The 25019-nt window shown below is 44.1% G+C and overlaps 1 protein-coding gene across 1 annotated transcript in view; it reads right to left on the bottom strand.

Annotated features, from left to right (window-relative positions):
• Window positions 1-4725: 4725 nt before the first annotated feature.
• LOC111148992 (Kruppel like factor 3) overlaps window positions 4726-25019 on the bottom strand; it is a 33493-nt gene continuing 13199 nt past the window's right edge. The window contains exons 2-6 of the mRNA XM_022505857.1: window positions 22993-23088; window positions 14384-14870; window positions 13561-13711; window positions 8522-8682; window positions 4726-6438 (exon numbers count right to left, since the gene is read on the bottom strand). Of these exons, the coding sequence (XP_022361565.1) occupies window positions 6257-6438; window positions 8522-8682; window positions 13561-13711; window positions 14384-14870; window positions 22993-23049 (1038 nt within the window). The 5' untranslated portion in view covers window positions 23050-23088 and the 3' untranslated portion in view covers window positions 4726-6256. The remainder of the gene's footprint in view (window positions 6439-8521; window positions 8683-13560; window positions 13712-14383; window positions 14871-22992; window positions 23089-25019) is intronic.

Raw genomic sequence — 25019 nt, forward strand, 5'->3', positions numbered from 1 at the left:
ATTGAGGGCCTGAATTGAACAAAAAGGTGGAAGAAGACGGAATTGGCTTGTTTTCCTTCCTGCTGTGTGCTTAAACTGGGACATTGATCTGCTGCCCTCGAACTAGGGTCCATACCATTGACTTCTCGGGTTTTCAAGTTTTTGGATTCGAATTACACCACGGTTTCTCCATGTCTCTGGCTTGCAAATGGCAGATCATGGGGGCTTCCCAGCCTCCGTAGTCATGTCAGCCATTTCCTCATAGCAAATGTCTTCTTGTGTATATAATATTCTACTGGTTCTCTTTCTCTCTGGAGAACCCTGACTAATATACTGGATCTAGAACGTCAGAGATATGGTCTAGGAACCTGAAGATCCAGTTTCTGTCTTCTGTCTTTAACCCAGACCACTCAGGATGCCCATAGGGAATGCAAAATGAGGGACGTAATGAGCAGAAGTACTCAAAGCAATAAACATGTCTACATTTAGTGAGAACTGCCATCTGCCGAAGTCATACATTTAATAAGAATTCTAATTGGTAGCATGTATCACTCTCATTTATAGGTCACTGTGGATACAGAACAATTACCAACCACCATAATTATGATTGGGTCAGAAATAGGAAAAGGTAACAGGTTCAGTTTACACATCTTAAAATGAATGTACCCTTGAAGAACAATTGTTTTGTGCACACACAGGTCACTTTGGTCTCTAACAGTTTAACTTCTGCCTCTCTATGTGTTTTACTACCATCTCAACTTGTCCTTTCCTGAACAGAGCCACTTTTTTCCTTTTAGGCACACTAGAATTGATTTAACTTGCCCCCAGTAAGGCTCCTAATCTCTTCTTCAACCTGACAGCTCTTAAAATATTGGACAATTATGGATTTGTGCATCCACACATGCACACGCGCATGTGTGTGCATGCCCACATGCTTAACATCCTTCCTCCAACCATTTCTCCAAGAATTTGGTTTCTTGTAAAATTTGCATCTGTCACCATTCTGATCATTCACCCAGGCAGAATCCAGCTCTCATATAGTACTTCCTTGGAAAGACGGGTCTGTTTTTGAACTCAGCAAATGTCATGTCACTCATACACAAAATATGGTTGGAAGATTATAGCCAATCACCTGGACCAATCCAAGCCAGTGTTCCACTGCAATGTAACAGTCATGTGTATCTTTTTGCGTTTACAGTCAACTATCTCAGTGTAAAAGCAGGGAAACCTGGAGAGTGCTTCAAGGTTTGAGTTCGGCCTCCTCCCAAACCTTCTTCCCCTCTCCAAGCTGTGCAGGTATCATGTAGCAAGGGCCAGCCATGGTATTTTATGTTATGCTACAATCGAAGTCCAGGCTGAAGGTAGCTGTGGTGAGACCTAACAAGCCACTATCTTACTTTTTTTTTTTTAATTTATTTGACACAGAGAGAGATCACAAGTAGGCAGAGAGGCAGGCAGAGAGAGAGAGGAAGGGAAGCAGGCTCCCTGCTGAGCGGAGAGCCTGATGCGGGGCTCCATCCCAGGACCCTGGGATCATGACCTGAACAGAGGCTTAACCCACTGAGCCACCCAGGCGCCCCATTACTTTCAATTACATTTAGGGGGAGGGTAAAGAGGTGATTACATTTTGCTTTAAACAAGAACTCTTAAGTCCCCATCAGAAACCATTTGTTGTTCCTAGGCTACTAAGGACATAGCAGTGTCCATGGACATGGTGTACTGAGGGCTTTAAAGTTGATCCAGAATTAGTTGATGCAGTTAACTGTCCTGTTTGACTCCCCACTCCCCAAGCTATGAATACTAATCTCTTATTTAAAAACTTAAATATGTATGTATTAGACATTGTATTTCTTTTAATTCAAGGCACTAAAAATCCTTTTTGGGAAAGAGGTGGGTATCATAAAAAATATTCCAAGAATGCACTAGGTAAGGTTGTGGATTTGGTGGGGGAGGGGGGTTGTCTCCAAGGTTATGGTTTGTGGCGTAGACGACTTCCTGCTGCTGTTATCCAGAACCCAGGGACATGACTTCAAGGCTAGGTTAACTTACTCCTTGCAGATGCCAGTTAGATTTCTTCTTTTTTTGAAGATTTTATTTGACAGAGATCACAAGTAGGCGGAGGGGACGGGGCGGGGGGCGGGTTGTAAGCAGGAGCCCTGCTGAGCAGAGAGCCCAATGTGGAGCTCAATCCCAATATCCTGAGATCATGACCTGAGCCTAAGGCAGAGGCTTTAACCCACTGAGCCACCCAGGCGCCCCTAGATTTATTCTTCTTTCCCTCCATCAAATTTGCCTATCAAAGGGTGACTCGCTTTGCAATTTCTAAGAACCCTTTCATGTTCCATGGCCAAGCTCTGCTCCTAGTGATCACTGCACAGATAGAAATCACAATCACACTTAATATTCTGATGGTTTTATTAACAAGTATATAATACATATATTGCATACTGTATATAGTATATGAGGACTGTACAGTACAAATTTATGTTCACAGTTTGACATGACAAAATGTCATTACTGAATTCCCATTGGACTACAGAGTAGAAACAGCGAAGGTACATTAAACATTCACATCTTTAGTAAGAAAGATTACCAAAATGTTTCAGTATTTGCAAGTATACTAATGCATGCTAAAAACCTTTACCCATTCAGTCTTATTAGCTTATAAAATATATTACACTTTATTAAAAATTTCTGCATAGTTTATACAAGTATTAAAGTACTGTAAATGTACTAATCCTGCTACACTTGCAGGTATGGTTTAAGAGATGCTAAGCAGAAAGATTATTTTGACCCTCTAACACTAAGTACATAACAGCAAAAAAAAAAAAAGTGCTAGTATCTGTAAAACGTAATATTGTTGTAGCCCTCGTTTAATGCATGTAAAATGGCTTTGTAAATGTATTAAGTGAATTTGCGATCATTTAGAAATTGTTAACCTCGACCCAGAAGAGAATAGACAACTCTGAGCAACTTCATGTAAAACAGTGAGTCCTTCAAGATGATGGTGTATTTGCAAACCAAATTATTTTAGAACCTTAGATCTTTGAGATTGTCTTTAAAACAATCTAATGAGGAATGATGTGCAGATATACAGTATCAGCAATAAAGTCTTTCAAATCCCACATTAGTGCAACACTGATAGTGCAGATGGGTGTTTTAATAAAATATACATTTACATCTATGGTTCCCCTAGAAATCTGTTCCAAGGCTCCTGAAACTCCCGTGTATGTAGCATTTCCTTGGTTGGACCTAGTTACGCTGCTAACACATTCTCCCTACCGGACGATTTAGAATGTTAATGCCCATTTATGATGTAGATTCCCATTTTGGAACTCTACAATATGATGCATTCAGCCTTAATTGTTCTGATTTCCCCAAGATGACCCTTGGACAATAATCAAAAGAAACTCCCTAACAAGATTTATACCACGCTAACTTCATGTATACAATTCATTCTCATCAATGTAAAATATTGCAATTAAAACCACTGATGGTGACCTGGAACATCATTAAATCCACACGTTCAAGGGCATCCTATCTTGTATTTGAGGTCTTCCACCGTAACAGCTAAAAACATCTAAGAGACTAAATTTCTCAACTATCATAGTAAAATACAAATATATATAAAAGAAAATTTGGTCAAGAGCCAATCGGTAACTGAAGTATACAGACCAGCAACGGGAACAGTGGGGCTTACCTTTCTTTCAGACTTAAAAATGGATCTTTGTTAATGAACTTGTTAACATAATCTAAGTAAGCTGAACAGTAATGGAAAATCTTTGCAGGGTCTTGCTTGCTCTTTTGACAAAATTTAAATATGCCGTAACACACCGAATTTCATGAGAACCTACGAAGCTTTCTATCAACCAGACCCACACGCAAAAGCTAATTATTCCAAGATGATCAATTCTACCCTTTCTTGCTTTTCCCCCTACCTTCTCTAGAAGTTGGAACACACACACACACACACACACACGCTGGTCATCTCCATGAAAACAAAAAAGTTCCTCACATTCCAACTTGATCTTCAGTGTGTTGCAGAAGAACCCCTCCTAGAAATACACACTTTGGTATGAAAGTGACAGCATTTACAGTACAGACAATGCCTACTTTCCCAAGAGCCATTTTTATCCCTCAATTCATGTCATAGTTGCAAAAACACAAAGAAAGCCCAATTAAGAGGTTTTAATATTCTAAACAAATTTCGCAGTGCTTACAAAAAAAAAAAAAAAAAAAAAGAAAAAGAAAAAGAAAAGGAAAAAAAAAATCAGAACCAAGTGCCAAGAAGGTAACAAGTAACTCTGCATTTCTCAACTGTATTTCCTTTCAGCTGGTTCAGAGGGCTGGTAAGTGGGATCTCTTAGATGCATAGTCCCTACAACTGACTTTTTATTAACACAAAGCCATCAGAGTAAGCTCCCCACATCATTTGCAGGCCTCCAGAATCACTCATTCACTGATGTCTTAGAAACAGATGAACAATGGATTCCTCCCAGTTAAGGTTGTGTTGGATCCTGAGTTGTGGCCGGGATGGCTCTTCAGGATTCTTCTCCCTTCTCTTCTGTCCTTTATCGAGGGATGAAGGCGTTTTGGTGACACACACCCACTGTTGCCCACTTTCTTCAAATTTAGGACCAATGACTTTTCTATGCGTGAATTATTTTTATTGGCATTCAGACTATGGTGCTCAAAAGCCAGCTTTTGAAAAAATTAAAAAAAAAAAAAAAAAGGAAAAAACCCCCCACAAAACATAAAACTTCCCCCCAAAGAATGGCGCGCTACTTCTCTTTGACATAAACACGAGTCATTTTCAGCTTCTTCTAAGGGGATACTTGAGTGATCGATTTCCAGCTCTTTAATAGTAAATGTTGGGGAATTATGGAGCTCTCAAGATATGAATCCCTGAACTGGGATTTTCTGTATTTTTCAGAAATCTGTCCCCCGACTGAAGGTATGTGCGCTTCCCAACCAGCTGTATTTACAAATCGGGTCACTCGGGTCTTAAAATGAAGGCGTCCACTAGAGGATCAGCAGACGCTGACTTACAGTATGCGTCACAAACACAAGTGACAGCCCACTTGGCACCCTATGGTCCACACAGCAGACTTTCCATATAAAAGCTATATGATTAATTTGATAGGGAATACAAATACACTCAACGTTTTCCTGTTTGCAAAGAAAAAAAAAAAGCTGCAAGTAGGTTGAGTGAAAGAAAGGCCATCCATATTCTTCCTCAAAAGACTTTTTTCCCTCCCTACCATTACTGGGCAAAATATTTTCATGGTGTCCCAACAATCAAGGCTCGATGACCCACATTAAGGACATCGGAGGAATGGTGACAGGGATAAGGAGGACTCACTCCATCAGTTTTTCGGCTCTGCTGGATGCTTCTGCACAGTCGAGTAGAGAGACTGAGGCTCTGGGGATGCCCTGTGCAGCTAACCCAGTGATGAAAGCTCAGCGGGAGAGCCCGAGCCCCGGAGGAAGGGGCCGGCTTCCTCCCTCGCCCACCCTGCTGCCTCTCCCCTGCGCCACGCCCCTTCTTCGTTCTGACTCCCTGCGAGGCTGCGCCCCTCACTGACAGAGATCACCCGCCTAACTCAGCACTGCAGCTCAACCCCGGGGGTGGCAAAGACCTTGTTAGCTGCAGGCACAGAAGTGCGTCAAGGACTTAATTTAGAGGACGTGGTAAATCTGAGTTGACAAGCAGGGTTTGTGAAGGGCAACGGAAGGGAAGAAGGGTGGACGGACAGTCCTATCTGAAATCTGGCTGCACGTTTGGCTAACCTGGGAGAGGGGCCGCCCTCCTTCTTGCTGGCAAGCACAAAATACGATCACAGGGCACAGAGGTATCAAGGTCCCCTGGCAAGGACTTGCAGGCTGGATACTGTATTTCTAATACATTTACTTTGACATTCTTTTGAGAAATACATGGAGAAATCGACAATTGGCTATTTTAAGTTTACATGTTCCCTTGTTCTCATTACATTAAACGTATCTGTAAGAAGGGTTTGCTTAGCATCCCCGGAAAAAAAAAAAGAAAAAAAGAAAAAAAAAAGTGTTCACATTCTTTAGGTCTGACCCGTGGTAAGGAGAGGATTAGAGAACATCTACTACTGACCATATGGAAGTTTGAATGATATAAATTCCAAGATTCAGGCCAGCTGAATCCAAATTAAAATGTACATGTAAAAAATGAGTTAGATCATGGGAAGGAGGACAGAGAGAGAGCCAGGAGAGTGGGGAGCCACGCTGAGGCAGGGGACGGAGCCATTCAAACTAGCATGTGGCGTTTCCTATGGAGGGCAAGGTGGTCAGAGCGGGAGAAGCTTCGGTCACAGTCTGGACACTGGAAAGGTTTGATTCCAGTATGTTTTCGGAAATGTCTTGTTAGTTCATCAGACCGAGCAAACTTCCATGTGCATCCTTCCCATGTACATTTGTAGGGTTTTTCTCCTGCAAAAAGGAAAAACAGAAAAGCTTTTTTTTTTTTTTTTTGAGGGTGAAAGGCTATTCATTAGTAAAAACAGTAAAGATTTTTGAGCTACAACTCTGGGCAAATATTATTTCCAAGGTATGTCCCTCCATCTGCTTCCCAAACAAGAAAACAAGTGGCTTAATTCTCTTACTATTCAACTAGCACTCTGCACCCCTCCCCCCCAACAAAGAAAAGATTTTAAAAGTTTTCACAGCATAAAGCCACTGAAATCCATTCGGAGGAGCTCGCAAGTAATTTTGGTTTTGCCCTAAATAGCAGGGAGGAATCACTTGAGAAACAACTTGTGATCTGTATTTATCTTCAAGTCTTAAGCTACCGTGGTGCTTAGTTGCACACAGTGCTTTCCACTTAATAAGAAGTCCAAACTAAAGTTTACGGGATTTCCTTCTTATTTTAACAGTTTCCTAAAAATAAGAAGCGTGATAGACACTGACAGGAATTTCAGCATCTTTTGTTTGAGTCAACTGCAATTATGCCGAGGTATAATGCTGAGACATCCTAAAAATACAGTAGTTCCTCCTCGGCCTGTCAGCAGCGAGGTGTCTCCAACCCCCTCCCAAGGGATAACGGTAGCTGACAGGTGAGGAACAGAAGACCCTTGGCGGGAAATCACAGGGAGAGCCAGCATGAAGGCCCTTACAAATAAAAAGGCTGTTAGTGGCCATCGTACATGTTTAATATGAGTCACTAAGGGCAAATGGGCCTCACAAATCAATTCCCACTTACTATCCCCCTTGTTGTCTAGAAATTTTAAGGATTGACATGCCTTGGTATTTCGAGGAGCTCTTCAGAATTGTCTTACCTGCTTTGCTTCAGAGAATGTAAACGCTGAGGTGTTTTTCCTACATCTAAATTGTTATTCAAATAACCAATGTCTTTTTTCATCTTAAGCTGAAGTTGGTTAACATCCACCTCTCAGGTCGCATTAATGCCCTGGGAATGCTTTTTTACTGGTTTCCCTGGCATCTGAGACCTGATGCTTCTCTAAACGCAAGGTGCACCCCCCCCACCCCAAGTTCCCTTTAAGAACCTTGTGACCAAACCCAAGAACTCAGCTGTCCACAAGCTGCCTTTCCCTCTCCCTGGGAATCACTACTGAGTAACTTCACTCCATACCGCCACTCTCCTTCCCCTTTCTCTTTCAAATCCCAGATTTTCCTTGTTGTAAACATTCCTAATAGGAGTGACTCCCAAGGCTCAACAACAAACAAACAGCAAACAAACAACGGACATCCTGAGTGAAGGAAAATGTGCCCAGGGGACAACGGCTGTTATACTAGAATTTCACATCCAAGGGCCTGAGGTTAGAGCAGACGAGGCCCGCTGTCAGCATGGATCTCCCACACTGACTGACAAGTGGGCTGTGGACACCATTCCTGTGGGGGTTCCTCAAGCTGCTCTGCTCATGAAACGTTCAAGAGTGAACAGAACAGCTGTGTTTTCTTCACCCGTGTAATCACTTCTGGAAGATCTGGTGGCATGCTCTGTGTTCAATCCTGGGCAGAAGAGGTAATACCCCAGAACAAACAGGGCAGGGGAGAGCACAGAAGTTCCCTCCGTTTTAGAAGACAAAAGTCACCCAAATTATCTTTCCTTTTCTGTATTTGTTCTGCATAAAGAACTGTGGTGGTTTTGGTTTGTTGTTTGCTGCCGTTGTGAATCTGGTGATGTACCACATTTATTAAAGGATGGTGCCTACAAAGGCCACATCCTTGATGAAATCAGCCCAGGGCTAAGAACACTCCCACCCCCCCTTCCCCCCCCAGCTCCCTGGAACACAGAGCACACAACTCCACGGGACTGGGAGCAACCCTGTCATGGTGATAACCTTGCATCCATTCTAACTCATTACGAAAATACATCTTGACCGAAAAAGTGCGTTTTTCACAACTGGCAGAAGAGACTGGAGACAGCTCTGCTCCCTTTCAAGATGGCTGAACCACATCCTTATCAACACCTCTGAAAGCTAGAACATTCCTAACATTCCATTTCACTCTCTCTCATGAGGGAAAGATGGAGAGCGTGTGGCGTTTCTGATACCTGTGTGTGTTCTTCTGTGCGCTTTCAAGTGAGAGCTTTTAGTGTACACCTTGTTGCACCCGTCGTAGTCACATCTGTGTATCCTCCGCTTCCTCTGGGTGTCCGGAGATTCCACAGGTAACGGTCTCTTTCCCGGTTGCACTATGACCGACGGGTGATTCCTAGGAAAGCCAACGTGCAGTGTGAAATATCCAGTGGAAAGCCTCTCTCCTTTCCTTCAGTCTACTACCAAAGGCATTAACACCACTAGGCAAAACCAACCAACCAAACAAAACAAAACAAAAAAAACCCAACGACAACAACAACAAAAAGAAATTAGCTGATCAACCCAAGAAGCACTTCTATAGTCATTCAACAAACATGGAGTGAGCACCTACCATGAGCCAGGCACTGTGCTTGGCACCGGGACACAAAGATGAATAAAAACAGGGTTCCTGCCCTCGAGGAGCTCACACTCTAGGGGGAGACAGACATGTAGATAAGTAATGACAGTAAGAAGGGTTAGGTGCTACGCTAGAGGGAGACGCAGGTGCTAGGAGAGGCTTTCCCTCAGTACAGATTCGCCTATTTACACAATCTCGTGGTACGAGAGCGAAGCTGAGTAGGGTTCCAGCGTCCTTCCACGGCTTGCCCTGATGGGTCATTTAGTGTAGGGAAGAACACAGGTCAAATTCCTAAAGCTCGCGCAATCCTGCTCGTTATCTACATTTTATCCTTTCCGAAACTGGCAATGATCTTCTCTTAAAGATCACCAATCCATGTCTGAGTTTCAAATTCTGGCTCTTCCAAAATGAATAAAGAAAGGCACTGCTGTTTTCAAAACCTCAGACCTTTCCTGTTGCTGTCATTCCTGCGTGAGGGAGGATTCTGGTGCAGTGCCAGTTCTCAGGGGCACCTGACGTCTTCCTGCCTTCTGCCTACTTGCCCACACCCCTTCCTGCATCCGCACACCTTTCCTGGGGGGCTCTGAAAACCAATCAGGTCAACCACCACTGCTCTAAACTTTCCCTTTTTCGGAAGGAGGGAAGAGGCAGATGGGGAAAGATCTGGGGAAATGTCTATAAAGCTTTCCGGGGCTTCCTCCGCTGATTAATGTCAGTAATTAAAAAATTCTAATCGGTTCATTAGCTTTCCTAACGACTGATTACTTGATACATCATCGCAAGCTTGTGGAACTGGCCTCCAATGGTAACAGGTAATAAAGGACTTGTCTCTTAAACTGGGATCTAAAGTTCTTTAAATGGTCCAAATAATATCCGAATTTTTCTGTACAAGTGTGGATGAGGAGAAGAAAAGGAATCTGATGAAGGCACACACACACGCTTGGGAGAGAAAAAAGGGTAATAAAATTTCATCATCAAAATCAAAAGGGAGCCCCTGAAATGAAACTTGTTTTGATCTTGGTAAAAATCTCAATACATGTGCCCTATCAGGAGCTCTTCCAGGCCCACTAAGTAACTAGGAAAAGAATAAAAGGTGCATTGATTTTAAGTGACTATTTATTTTTCACTTCTATTATTAGCAAAGAAAACTGGCAGTTTTGAGTCTCACTTTACCCCTACCTTAATGTTTAGTGGGGTCAATACAGAAGAATGAATAGGCAGGTTTAGGTGGAAAAATCAACACTGCGGGGGAGGGGCGCAAGGACTTCAATTATATGTATGGACAAACAGAAAATAGAAGAGTGACAGATCTGGGGACACATACAGGTTTTTAGAAAGTGGAATTAGTAATTTAATTATTCTCCTAGAGAAAGAAAAGAGTTGTCGGCTTATTTTTAACTTTCAACTTTAATGCCATCAACTATAATGTTTCATCTTCATTAAGAGAACTTCAGGAAATAAAATGCTGGGGGAAAAACTGAATGGTTAAAATAGATCTCCTCTGCCGCGGGGATACTGGGGGGAGTATCCCAGGTGATTTTAGAAATCTCTCCCAATTATTAGATTTTATGGGTTGGAAATCTTGTCTCATAGTATCCGTGCGGTAGTTCTGACTGCTTTCCCCAGCTCGTTTTGCATATAAAGGTTCGTTAAAAGAAGGCTGTGTGTGCTCCAACATCAAATCCCAGCTCTGTCACTCATAGTCCCTGGGACCCTGCGCAAGGGACCAACCCTCTCTGTGCCTCCATGTCCTCTATACAGTGGGGATGCTGGTAATAATATGGTGTCAGAAAGTTGAGTAACATACACAGAGGACTGAAGGGTAACATCAGTTCCAGATGTGAATCTACTAAATGGTCGCGATTAATGTTTTGAAGTTCAGAAGAAACTCATTTGCAAACTTGGCCTCTACAGTGGTTTAATTTCATGAGGAGTTTTTTGGGGGATCTCCCAACACCAGGAAAGGAAATCCCTGCTCGAGCCAATGTCTACCTTGAAAGGTAGCATCATTCTGAGAGCGGGTGGTGGCCCCATCTCTAGAGGGCCGGATGCTGGCGCAGGTGGCAGCTAGAGGCCGGTGTCTCAAGACTGCCCCCTTTTTGGACTCTCCGCTGCTCATTTTCAGAGAGGCTGTCTGGGATCACTACAACCAAGGGTTGCTGTAATTCACAGACACAATTCAATGGTGAGATCTGATCCTCAAGTTCTTGGTTCTAAATACATTTCATATATGTAAATATAAAAAAAAGAGAAGAGAGAAGGAATCTGATAGACATTCAAGTGCCTTTAAAAATCATCCTAAAGCTGTTAACTCTTCTGTGCAAGCAAATGGATTTCAAAGCTGTATCTTAAAGTCCACCTTTGGACAGGAAGAGTTTCCGGAAAGAGAATTATCGGGACCGCCTCACTGCAATGGCACTAGGCGCTTGGTTTCCATCGATTCTTTCCTGGCTAGCTGGCTTCCTATGTGGGCTGCTACTGGGCACATTCCAAGACATTACTTAATCACATCTGTGAGAGAATTACTTAAAGACTACATGTCCCAGTTGTGGCTAATCTGTTGAATTTTTTGAGGAGCAAAATGCATTCTTAGGTCAGCATTAAAATAAGCATATTACTTATTAATCATTAAAAGCCACCGAGCTTGAGATCATCAAAAGGACATCACTCAAAGTAAGCAGAAAGTATGTTCTTTTCAGCAGCATTTAGAGCGCAAAATACTGCTTTCAAATCTTCTTCTTCTGTTATGGTTTACGTTGCAATTCACAGTAACCTTGACTTTGGAATCACCCCTTTTCAGTCCGGGGGTCATCCCTCCCTCTCTCTGCGGGCACTTGGCTATATACCATCTTACTCACCACGTGGGCAAGAACAATGACAAGTGCAAGTCATGTAGCCAGTCACCTTGCCAGAGACACCTGGCACCATAAAAGAGGAGGGAACTCGGCCTGCAAGGTATGTCTATTTTGGCTGGTCTTTCTGTGTCTCCTTCCACCCGAGAGCAGGAGTGGGGGGGCACTGGTTAGATAGGAAGAGCCCTCATCAGGTGGCAGGGGGATGGAGGCCGGACCCTGCTGCTGTTCAGTGTGATTCTAGGCAAATTATCTAATGTCTTGGCTCAGCCGTCTCCATTTGTTCTGACTCCCACATGCTTGTTGTGCTGCAATGCAATAATTCCTTTGGAAACACATGGGAAAGTCTCGCCGGGGGTGGGGTAAGCATGATGCAACTGTGAACTGTGAAAGGTAGTATTAATCCAAATTCACCAGACACTCTCTCCCTGCTGATGTGGCTGCTTGTAGGATTCATTCTCTTCTCCATTTCTCAGGGAGCAAAGGACAACCCCTCCCCCCAAAATAACCAACTATGACTTGTTGCAATGGGCACTGAACAGGACTTTGAACATGACCTACTATGAAGGGGTGCCTGCCTCGGTTAGATGTGGACAGAACTAGAAATGTAGATTTTAAGTTCAAGAAAATAGCTGTTGGAAAGCTGGAGAATTCACACACTGTTGCAGAACGCCTTGGGTAAGAGAGATGGGAAAAGACGAAATAGAAAGGAGTGTAGAACACTGTTTCAAGTTGGAAAAAAGTACTACAGGAGAAAGAGGATGGAAGGGGCCTAGAGGGAAGGAAGACTACTGCCTTGTACCAGGAAGCCGGCCATTGTAGTCAACCTTGAAAGTGCCACACCACAAGACAATTACAAGGAAAATAATCACAATCAGTAATGAAAACAGAGAGGAAACGGAGGCAGCAAGATTGACTAGGCCAAGGTTATACATATGGTGGAGAGCAGAGCTGGGATCCAAGATGCTTGACCCAAAGGTCACCTTCCGAGCTCCTACAAACACAGCCTCCAGTAGAAGGCAAGACAAGGCTATCTACTGTAGCAAATCCCATTAATAATGCTATTTAACTTGTGTATGACACCCATCACAAGTTAAACCTAAAACAAACCACTGTTCGGGGCTTGGATGTAGTTGATACAGAAACCTTCCTCCTGGATGGCAGTTCTAAACCATGCTGAACATTCTAAGGGCAGATGTGATGAAGACCAGAGACCAGAGAATAATGGGTTATTCCAACACTGAACTTCTCCGAGCTACACAGAAACTTTCTGTTGCCACCACTGTCTACAGGTCTTTCTTGGAATGACTTCCTCGGGCTCACAGGTGGCCTGAAAATTCTGACTGAAGACATTCCCCACCACAGAAACAGTATTAGAGGTGACAACTGGAAGGACGAGGTGTGTCTTTTCAAGTTTTCACGATCCAACCTCGTGTAGAATATCCAGAATATCAAAATTCAATCCATATTGGAATAAAGATTATGGGAAAACTATGTATAGTCTAGGAGGGTTAAAACAAACAAACAAAAAAAAAAACCCAAGACCCCCAAAACATCAAGATAAAAACAACTGTTGTGACAAGTGGCAATCACAAGTGCTCAATCTGTTGCTGACTTGACGATAATGTCAGGATGCAGTCCATACAGCAGAACACACTGCCTTTGGAGAGATTTCCCATCCTTCCCAGTGGCTGCAAGGCGTTCCTGGCAATCCACACAGCACGAGCTGGAAGCGCGTGCTTCCAACCCAGGTCCCAAGAATCGCACTGCCACGTGAATGTCCGGCAGACCTGAACATACTTACTCTTGCAACAGTGCTTGCGGGGGGGACACTGAGTTCATTAAAGGGGGTGACATTTCTTCAGGATAATAATCTGTCCTCTGTGGTTCAATCCCAGGTTCTATTTTAATTTTTTTCTGTAATATAGGCTTCTCATATGATTCAATTACAGGTACTAAAAAATAAAAATAGAAAAGTCACTCATGTACAATCGACCAATTTCAGTTTTTAGAAGTTTACTGCACAGCTTCTATCTACGACAAGGATGTGTGGAGTATCTATTGGCTGGCAAAAATTACAGCAGAAAGCAAATCTGGGGGATGGGGGAGATCTCGTTTCCCCCCCAACCATTATTCCACCAGCAAGCAGCAAGAGTCAGAAGCTGGCCTTTGAGCACATCAGCCCCAAATGGGTCTTCCTTGGGATTCTAGGAAATCTCCTTTTAACCCCACAGTCTGTTGCCTGCGACCAGCCAGTGAATGAGCTGGCTTTTAGTAACCATTACTTATCACCGTGATCAAAGGCATTTATTAAATGCCGTTTTAACGGAACCAGGTCGCATTCAATAAAGCAGAATACAAAGTCAGGATTTTTAGTATCCTGAAGTTGACAATTACGCAGTGGCGTAACCATTTCGTGGCATTAAACAGCCTGGTTCCTGGGAGCTCTTCCAGTGGCAACACTTAAAATAAAAAAAAAAAGAGACACCCCCCGCAAAGGACATCAGAAAGGAAATGCCTCAGGCAGGCGGACCCTAAGGGGGACTAGCTCCTCCAAGAGCAAAAGAGCTCTTGGTCCCGCCCCCGGTGCAGACCCCAAGCAGCCGCGCAGTCGCGGTGGCCTTTACCTTGCATGCTGCTGTTTGAGTTCTCCATGTCCTCCGACAAGGAGACCATGAGCGGCTGCTGGAGGTGGCTGGTGTACATGAAGGGGACCGGCTGCACCACGACGGGCTGGATGACGGGCAGTATCCCGGGGCTGCGGATGCCGTGGCGGGACAGGGCGGCGGCCATGACCGGGGGCATGGACAGCGGCACACCGAAGGGCTGCACGCCCGGGGGAGGCGGCGAGTACTTCTTCATGGGCGGGCTGGAGGAAGGCATGCTCAGGCCGGGCGAGGCTCTCCGGTGCGAGGGCTGGAACTTCAGCGACGAAGGAGAACTGCCCGCGGAGGGCGGCGAGCTGCGCTTGTTCACGGTCAGGTCCACCGGCTCCATTTGCATCCCGTGCGACAGGCCCTCCGGGGTCTGGAAGAACTTATCCGGCAACGGGGTGGAGTAGATGACGCCGTACTTGTTGGGCTTCATTGACTCCATGTAACTGGATGGGTAGGACTGTCGGGAAGGAAACACAGAAGCGTCTAAGCCGCGACACAGGTGCATTCGCTTTGGAAATGGGAATGAAACTGGAGAGGTCCTCCAAGGCACGCTCAATTAGGTGGGCTCAATAAGCAGGGTACGGTCAGACGGCTCCTGACCCTAAACAATGCCATGAGGGGGCTGGTGTAATAAAGGTTAAGGTTAATGGGATAACTGTGTCTCACGAAAAATTCTAACTGAATTCCCCGTCAGACGTTAAGGTTGAGGTTCAGGTTGATACCAGGCAAAAATTCTAGAACAGGTCATAAACAGAAGACTTATTATGGGCCTTGGTTGGTGGGAGTCGGTGTTGGGGTTCACCAACAGCCAGCCAAGCCAACGAGCCCCCCCCCCCCCCCCCCGACAGCTTTGCTGACATGGCTCCTCAGTCTGCAGGAAATGCTGTCACTCCCCTCCAGAGGAGGACGTCTGTCCTTCTCACCATACGCTGGTGTATAATACGGAGAACCAGGGCTGCAGGGCAGTAGGTTTGGGGGGTGGCTTCAGCGGCTGACCAACCCCTGCCGAGGGTCACCTGACCAACAGTCCTGGTTTGCCCCTGACGGTCTGGTTTTAGCACTAAAAGCCCTACGTCCCAGGAGACGCCTCAGTTTCCCGCAACCAGGTCAGTATCCCACCCGCCTCCACACCCCGAAGCCCACCCACGCACAATTACGTCCTTGACCCCAGCTTGTTCGATGGTCTTAGTCACAGTTTGAATGAAACCATAGAAGGTGACTTGATGTCCAAGTTTGCGCATGACACAGAACTGTGAGACAGCTAATGGGACTCCAGTTAAGGACACAAGGTGCTTGAAGCAACTTGCACACTGACCCAGGCCTGGTGCTTCCTCCAAACCTAAGAGGTGACAACTGACCTACTTTATCTCTATTCTGTTCTATTTATTTATTTTAAAGATTTTATTTGACAGAGAGTGAGCCAGACAAGCATGGGAGAGGGAGAAGCAGGCTCCTACGGAGCAGGGAGACCAACTTGGGGCTCGATCCCAGAATCCTGCGATCATGACCTGAGCCGAAGTCAGACACCTAAACGGCTGAGCCTCCCTTTAAAATACCTTCCTCTCTTGTACTATCAGAATAATGGACTACTACCAGTTTTAAATACAAACCAATCATAACCACTACACACTATGGGTATGGTCCTTGGCCCTGGAATTCACTAGAATGACTTCTATTCCTTAGTCATCATTGGGAAAAAAAAAAATCTTTGCTGTAGGATGCTTTTTAAAAAAGTACACTCAACAGAAGTTATTTTCTTTACTCTTAGGTATTTCAGGGAAACTGAAACGTTCAGTGATGACCATTTCAAGTCCCTGTGCAGGAAACTACTCGTATTTGAATTCTTTAGACTTGATCTTAGCCAGAAGGCCAAGAAGCGATCTATCTGAATATACTGAAAGTGGTAACATACTATTCCTCCCTTCCAGCTCTCAAATCCAATGCAGCGCTCATCCTGAGACAATACTAGCTCATAAGACAGCCAAGAAAACCCACCAATGGGGCCTTATCATTAAAGAGCTTAAAGGCATGATAAACTTCTGGGTTGCCACAGTCCCCCAGTGACCACTACTGTGAGTTATAAACGATTGTGGGACAGCGGTGGTTTTTACTGGGATTACCACGGATATCACACCCTTTCTTCTCTGGGCCTCCACTAGGTAAAACCTCCACAGGGCTAAGCACCCTAGTGTTGTTGCAAAAACTCCCTTCTCTGGGCATAGCAGGCCTAAGATCAGGGAGTATCTGGGCGGTGTGGGACCAGGCAATATTTATCTTCATCTGCTTTTGAAGTCACTTTCTCATTGTTAAGATTGTGTGTTTTGTTATTTTTTTTTTTTAAGATTTTATTTATTTATTTGACAGATCACAAGTAGGCAGAGAGGCAGGCAGAGAGAGAGATGGGGAAGCAGGCTCCCCGCTGAGCAGAGAGCCCGATGCAGGGCTCAATCCCAGGACCTTGGGATCATGACCTGAGCCTAAGGCAGAGACTTAACCCACTGAGCCACCCAGGCGCCCCTGTTTTGTTCTTTTGTCCTTTCTTTATCCCTGTCAACGCCCATCATCTCCTAGAACTGTGATTTCTGTAGTAGGTACACACCTCTCTGGGGGCACCAAAGATACTTCTAGATAGTACACAAAAAATACACAGTGCTTTAAAATAGTTACGTGTTTATTTAAATTGCATAAGAAAAAACTTTTTTGTACAGTAGTGATACATCCTCTTCAAAATAAATTTATTATGTTAATAAAAGCATGTCAACAAAAGAGGGCAGGAAAAATTACTAAATATTAGAATCGAAGGTGCCATGGGGATAGGGCAAAATTTGTCAAGATGACTGAAAACCCACATTCTAAATTTTAAACAATTTAAAATTGTAACTGGATTCAGTAAGCTATGTTGGGAGCTTTACCCACACTGTGGTACCAGAAGTCCCTTCTCTTTCTAGACCAGTAGGAGCACTGTAATGGGTCTGATCCCCCCAATCAGGGCTTCTCGAACCTCGCTCTGCATGAATGCACCTGACCCATCTTGTCAAAATACAGATTCTGAGTTTCTGGGGAGCAGCCCTACGGGCACAGAGCCTTTTTGAACAGCATGGCTCTAAATGACAAAGAGATACAGAGTAGAATAAAAATACCAATTTTTAGCATTAAAATTTGGTAAGCCATTCAGAAACAATTTAAAGGTGGGGGAAGAATTTTTCACTAATAATACTGTTTAAAAAACAAGGACGTGAAGGATATAAATAAGGAAATACAAAATATATAAATGGTGATTTATAAAAGATTTAATTTATTTGAGAGAGACAGAGCCCGTGTGCACAGGGGAGGGGGAGCAGTGTGAGGCAGGAGTGTGGGCAGAAGGGGAGGGAGAGGGAGACAATCTCTAAGACACTCCATGCTGAGCAGGGAACCTGATGAGTAAGAGGACGGATGCTTAACTGACTGAGCCACTCAAGCGCCCCCTATAAATTGTTCTTTTGGGAAAACAGCTTTGAGTTATATATCAAGAATCAGAGGAAAAGACTATTTTTACCTTTCTTTAGAACCAGGTACATGTAAGTAGACCACAGGGTGAGAGGCCCAAAACATACAGCTATATTAATACTATATAAATACATTTACATTTAAATATTAAAATACATAAAGTTATGAGGCAGTGCTTTGCTTAAAAAAAAAAATTCCTAGTATGTACAACAAAGGTTTGAAGAAGTCATTAAATACAGGGGTAGAAAGATTTCTCATAGTTCTAAAGGTTAACTCACTTCATAGGATTCTCAAAAGGGCAAAAGTCATGGTACTAGAAACAAAAAGTTAGGAAATGGGAGGTAGCATTTTTTTCTACTCACCAAAATGTACTTCTCCTTTATTTTCAGCCCTATTCTTCAAAGACCTCCCTATGACCTAGATTTTAATGCCAAGTTATTGGCAGCTAAATAGAAAGCAGAATGAGGACACACTTTTACTGCTGTCTCTGCTGGATTTTTCTAACTGTGGGGTGAATTTAAGGAAAAGTAGGAATTTAGAACCTGGGAGATTTGCAAATTTAATAATCATCTCGGGTTTCTCGAGCCATAAAGAAAGAGAAAGCCACACATCAAGCCAAGTTTTATAAACATGCACATTCCTGCTGACTCTGCTCCCCAGTGGCTGCCCCGCGCCCCCCTACCGCCCCCACCATCCCCTGGCCCGACCTGCAGTATATGCAAGGCTACAGGGCTAAAAGTAGGGAGACACGTTTGGACACACAACAGAGTACACAATTAACTCTTTACAGTCTGACCGCCTTGTAAAAGGATGAAGAAACGCGGCTCCTCACACGGTCTCACCAGAAAACCCAACAGCAGTGGTTACCAGAGCCTTCTGTGAGATGCGTCTGCTTCCACTGTCTTGGTGGAGCACACGAGCTACTACATCAGCCAGCAACCGTGCGGAAATCCACAGGACAGGGTTCGCTCCGGGTGTGTGCCTTCTGTGGACACCACGGTAATAGGAGCCTCGTCTCTGTTCCAGACCTTTCCTATCTCCTAGCAAAGCAGTGCAAACAGGCGCTGGAGGAGCCCCAAATCCAAACCAGACTCAAATGTTGATGAAGCAGCCAGCACTCCTCCGGCCCCCGATGGCCACCCAGCCCCGCTGTGCACAGCGCTCACTCGGGGAGGCCTTCTATCCTGAACAGAGCAGCCTGAAGACAGACTCCAGCAAGGGTCTCTCCAATCTTTCAGCCCTCACTGGGGGTGGGAATGGGCTGTTAACTTTCCAGAAAGTTCTCCCCCGTTGTGACAGACATCTATGTCACATTTATTTGCAGACTGCCTCCTCTTACCAGAACGGGAGATGAGGGTCTGGCTTTCATCGATAAACACGGGATGAACGAGTGAAGTGAATCAGTGCACAGTGAGCGGGTTTTTACCACTGTCCAGACTAAAGATAGCACCCATTCTTTGGATTCTTGAACACCCGGAGGATTTTAATTGTGACAGGGAAGAAGGCACCGTGTTTGGATGATATTCCAAAGCTACCACTTTGTACTTAAATGAACATTTTTTTAAAAGATTTTATTTGTGAGAGAGAGAGCGCGCGCGAAGCGCGCGTGAGCACAAGCAGGGGGAGTGGTAGGCAGAGCATGAAGCAGGCGCCCCACGTGGGACTCGATCCCAGGACCCTGAGATCTCGACCTGAGCTGCAGGCAGGGGCCCAACCGACTGAGCCACCCATGCATCCCTTAAGTGAGCATTTCAATCGTTTGTTTTATTGGGAAGAGTTTTGGTGAGTTTTCCATCACCAGACAGCAGCTGAAGCGGATGGAGTGATTGCACGAAACACGGGCAGTAGGGTCTCTAATTCACTGCTCTTTAATATGAAAAAAAGAGTGAGCATCCGTGACAGGGCCAAGGCAAGTCAAAGGAATCTTCATACCAAGGGTGGGGTTCCCAGTGCAGGAAGGCGTGGTGCGTTTATAAACACACACTCTGGAAACAGCCGATGTCATACCCTTCTATGCAAACAAAAGTAGAAAGTGCTCTTTCTGCCAGGCTCAGAAGAGTCATGAAAGTTTCTGTGAGAACAGAACAGAGGTCCTACTGATTTTAAGTACTTCTCAACCTGTAAGGAGTCTGTTAGAGGGTAATTTTCATTACAAGAAATGGGTGGCGGGGAGAATACACTCCCCCCCCCAAAGTTATCTTTCCTTAGGAATAAAATAAGATTACTTTGAAAAACTTTGGTTTCTCACTTCCTGAATTCAATTCCTTAATCTCCAGCTTTCTTTGACGATATACTGGTGAAAGTCACTCTTCACATGTGCATTTTGTATTCACAGGCTGTTTCTTCGCGTACATATGATCATCTCCAATTTAACAGAAAGGAAAGAGGCTCAGGGAGCCATGGGTGGTTTGCCAACATCACACTGATAGGAGGTGGCAGAGATCCACACCCAGGGGAGGGGGCCGTGGTCTACTCTGCCCCACATTCTTGCACATTTTCCTAGGGTGGTTCAAAGCCATCCTGTTTGCCTCAAAGCTCAAGGTTTAAGCAGGGGAGGGTACCGAAGGCTTGCATTTCCCTAAGCGAGAAAGGACACTTCCTTATTTTCTCTAAACTACAGCAAAATACCAAGTAAGTAACCAACCTTTAGGTCAAGGGTGGTATTAAAAAAAAAAAAGGAATAAAGCAATAGTAAATTAGGTTTAGCACACTCCACCTAGGGAGGCAGGAAAGATAAAATCTAAATATTCAAGAGTGGAAAACAAAGGCTTTTTATTTAGTTTTGTTAAGTAAAATAAATCACAACCCCCCCCCACAAATGTTTCAGTTAACTCAGGTTTTGCTGAATTAAGAGAAAGACATTTCCTTGTGGGGACTGATTCTAACTTTTGGTGAAATGATCTAATTAAATTTTCTAAGTGTTAGCTGAAATTGAGAACTGGAGTATGAAAGAGAAAAAGACCATTAATTGCAAAGACACTTCTATATGTTTTAACTTCATGTATTTATTTAAGTTAACAGCACTGTAAGTATAAATGTTACTTCAAATTCATTTCACTTCCTTTTTTTTTTCAGTCAAGTGCATTTGCTTGCTCTTAAATTATATCTTACCAACTTGGCAATGCCGATCTTCATTTGAGCTTTAAATTGGCTCTTCAGCTGTATTTTCATGCTTGATTAAAGGCATTGGAAGTATACTGAATATTAAAATGCATCAAAGATGGTTCTGCATCATTTATAAAATTAATCATATTCTCCAGTACTAAAAACCTATTCATATTTCAAGGATATCATTAATAGGGAAATTTTATACCTCAATTTTCCTCCAATGTGATCACGCAATAATTTGGGGTAAGGGGCTGATGAATACGGTAAAAGGACCAAGTAACATCAGAAGTCAATTCAGTTTTTTGATTAATGAAGTTCTTATTGCTCAGTGACTGCGTATTCAGACACTTGCTTATCCAGTTATCACATCAGAATGTAAATGTTATTTCCTTAAAGCCACTCAGACCTCACTTTTCACTGTCCACAGCAGTAAACACTTCACAGGCTCAGTCCTACCCATGGCAACTCAGCTCCAAGGGCCTCCGAGTGACCCCTGTGTCTTGTATAAACATTTTTGGCAGGAGCCTCCGCGGCCGACGCATAAGGATGATCTAATTTTGCAAGCGTGTCATTACCAACCTTCGGATACACAACTCGGGCCAAGTTTTCCCCCTTGTGACTATTTTCCAAGCCCGTGGAAGAAAAGAGCAAGACAGAGTGGGAGCCTTGCCTTGTTATTTCCTATTGGCCCAACCAATGGCCGGGAGTCCAAACCACTCCCTGCCTGTAAGTCCCTGCCCCCTTTCCGTTACCACCCGTTACCACCCCGTCCCACTTCCACGGTACCAGTGCTGGACCTCAACAAGCCCCTGTCTCACACCCAGCCGCCTGTGGCCCAGAAGCATCCCGGGGGGCTGGCTTCACACACTGGTGCTGAGAAAGACAAGCAGACTCCCTCCCAGCCAGACTCCTCCAAGCGCAAAGGAATCCGCCCCCCCTCAAGGCCATGTTCTCTTTCACTACCTTCTCAACCATCTCACCCCGGGAACAGCTCAGGATAGCTGCTGTCATCGGTTTTTTAAGCAAATCGTTTTATTCTGAATACGTTTTTAGATGCAGGACTTGAGGGCTTCCCCCCACCCCCACCCCGTTTCCTTTTTTATTTCATCAGCTCCATGAAGGAGATGCTGAACACTACAGAAGACGAAATGGAATGCTTTTTTCTTCCAGTATTAAAAAGAAAAAGACATTCACAAACATTTTTAAGAAACTCTTCTACTGGGCCCCTGGGTGGCTCAGTCAGTTGAGCCTCTGCCTTCGACTCAGGTCATGATCCAAGGGTCCTGGGATCGAGTCCCGCATTGGGCTCTCTGCTTAGCAGATGGCCTGCTTCTCCCTCCCCTGCTCTCCCTCTCTCTGTGTCAAATAAATAAATAAAATCTTAAAAAAGAAAAGAAAAAAAGAAACTCTTCTATTATGATCGGGGTGATGATCCGGAGTAAAAAAACACCTCACAGGATTACTGTCTTGGTGCTGATTTCTTGTAAAAGTACATCTGAAAACTGCTTCCTAACCATGATAAACACTGCATACAGGGATTTTTTTTTTTTTTTTAAATGTTCCTGGGGGTGGTTGGCGGGGGCGGGGCGGGGGTTGGAAGTCCCCAGATGCACATTAATTTTTAAAAATCAGTCTGGCCAGACCTTTTTTTCTTGGCCCAAACCAATAATCCTGAGAGCTCAAACTAAAAAGCTAGTAACAGGAGTTTTTGTAAACCTCCTTCCAGTCATGGCCAGATTCACCTAGGACCCAAGTTCTGTGCTGATCCAATCTTGGGGGCATGGAGTAATGGACCCCGCTGATTAAAGGACGCACACTGCTAAAAAGGTGTTCACCCCACTCACTGACCAAGGCTTTGGGCAAAGTCTGTTCACCAAATGCCTATCCAGTGATGAGTAACTTGAAGGAGTAACACAACACACAGTCATGCTATTGGCACTAGGAATAAAAGAGAAGATGTGGCTCAATTTTGGAAAACTTACCACCGACACGGGGTCCATGGCCTCTTGCTTGACAGGGACTGGGTCAAACATGAGCATTCTTTTAGTTCAGCTTTCTAGGGTGCTCTGGTGTTTGGCCTAGAAAACAAAACAAGCCGTCCACATAAATCTCAAGGTTACTTTAAATATAAACTAGTAAAAAGAAAATGTAAGAGTCCTTAAACCCCTTCTCAGCTCCTTCCTCTCCCCTGGCCCCAGAATGGCTGGAATTTATTTTCCTTACCTATGAAAGATGCCATCTGATAGAATTAAAACCAGATTCCATGGTCCTAAGTCAATGAGAGCCAACTGGCATTTCTAACTCAAATACATAAACCCTGACATTTCTGGAACAATACGTACACAGCCCCCTCTAGGCAGCCAAGCTGGCTTAAGATCGCTGTGCAATTCACCAGAAGTTCACATGATATATGAGTGTTAAACGTTTTTCCTTATGTTCATTACAGAAAAAATCAAGAAAAAACAAACAGGCAAAAAGAAAACCTAGAACCAACCACCGTTCCCATCTTCAGTTTTTATCCTTCCGAACTCTCTTTTAAAATGATTATAGCACACCCATAATTTCACGTGACAACTGATTGTGAAAATGTTTCTTTTTCAGCAAGTATGGTTCCCTACTATTGAATTCAGTGTGCCACTGTGCCAAAAGTTTGCTTCAAGTTTTCAGTTTACTTCAAGTTTTCCTTTTAACTGGGCACCGAGGTTGCTTCTAAATTTTCACCATTATGGATGGCAGTGAATCTCTCTGTACTTAGGTCCTCCTGGATATCCGTAATTCATCTTTAGGGTAAATCTTATGTAGGGGAATTCTTGGGTGAGAAGCACTGTACATTTTCCAAAGCAGCTGAGGTATCATCCAGCGAAAATACTATTTCCATGAACAAAATAGAACCCCTCCTCAACACGTCCACCTGCCCTGTGTATTACCATTTATTAAAAAACAAAACAAAACAAAACTTTGGTTAGTTTCAAAACGGCCAACTATTTTTATTCTAAATTGATTTACTTATTCAAGTCGGATTTTCCCCCATGTTTATTTACCATTTGCGTGTCTTCTCTAGACCCTATGTGAGGTTCTTGCACCCCTCCCCCAAGGCTGCCCATTGTTTTCTAAGCACTTTTTATATATGAAGACTATTAGTTTGTATTCATTCCCATTCTTTGTTAGGAAAGGAGCTGATCTTCAGCCTAATGTAAAGGAAACGTCCATCTTAATCCTGTCTGGCTTTCTCTTCTTCTGTTGTTAAGGCTTGTGTTTTCCTTCCCTTTCTTTCTGTGTTCTGGACTAGCTCACTTCTGGCACTTCTCTCCAACAAGCCAACTGCTTCCCCACCAAAATACCCAGTCTGCTCAACAATCAGCTGCGTTTCATAGGCTTTGGAATCACTGCCCAGCTACTGCCCAGATCTTCAACAACCTGCTTCAGGCACCTACAATCCAAATTTGGCTTAAGGGTTTGGAGCTTTGGTTGAAGGCAAGGTCTTTTCTGGACCCCTCTGGTTTGGGTGGGAAAGTGAGCAAGTTCCAGACTGCATTCTACCCAGAAAAGCTGCCGAAGTCTCTGGTTCTAGGTTCCCTCCTATTTTTCAGTATGAACCCCCCCTCCCCAGCCCGTACCTCCAGGACCACAGTCCTGCGGTTTGCTGTATCCACGCACTGTGGGTCATACACTAGGAAAGCTTCACGTACAATTACAAAAATAATACTGTCCTCCTTGCGCGTCCTTGCTCCATTGAAGAAAGACTGTTCTGGGTCTCATGACAACACGTGAGAATCGTCATTAACTCCACATAAGGCTCTGACTTCGAATTTTATTTTCCTACATCACAGTAGGTATTATAATCTGTGAACACAATTTGATACCAGGCTGCTCCAATCAATGGTGCTAATACCCTCTTATGGATGCCAGGAAAAACCAACCCCAACAGCCAGTGAAAAATGGATGATTTCAGAATGAAGGATGAAAACCCCTTTTGTGTCTTAGGATCTATTATTAACCAGTTCCCAGC

This window comes from Enhydra lutris, unplaced genomic scaffold, assembly GCF_002288905.1.
Source record: "Enhydra lutris kenyoni isolate GAN:26980312 unplaced genomic scaffold, ASM228890v2 scaffoldscaffold21, whole genome shotgun sequence".
In the NCBI taxonomy this organism is placed as follows: Eukaryota; Metazoa; Chordata; class Mammalia; order Carnivora; family Mustelidae; genus Enhydra; species Enhydra lutris.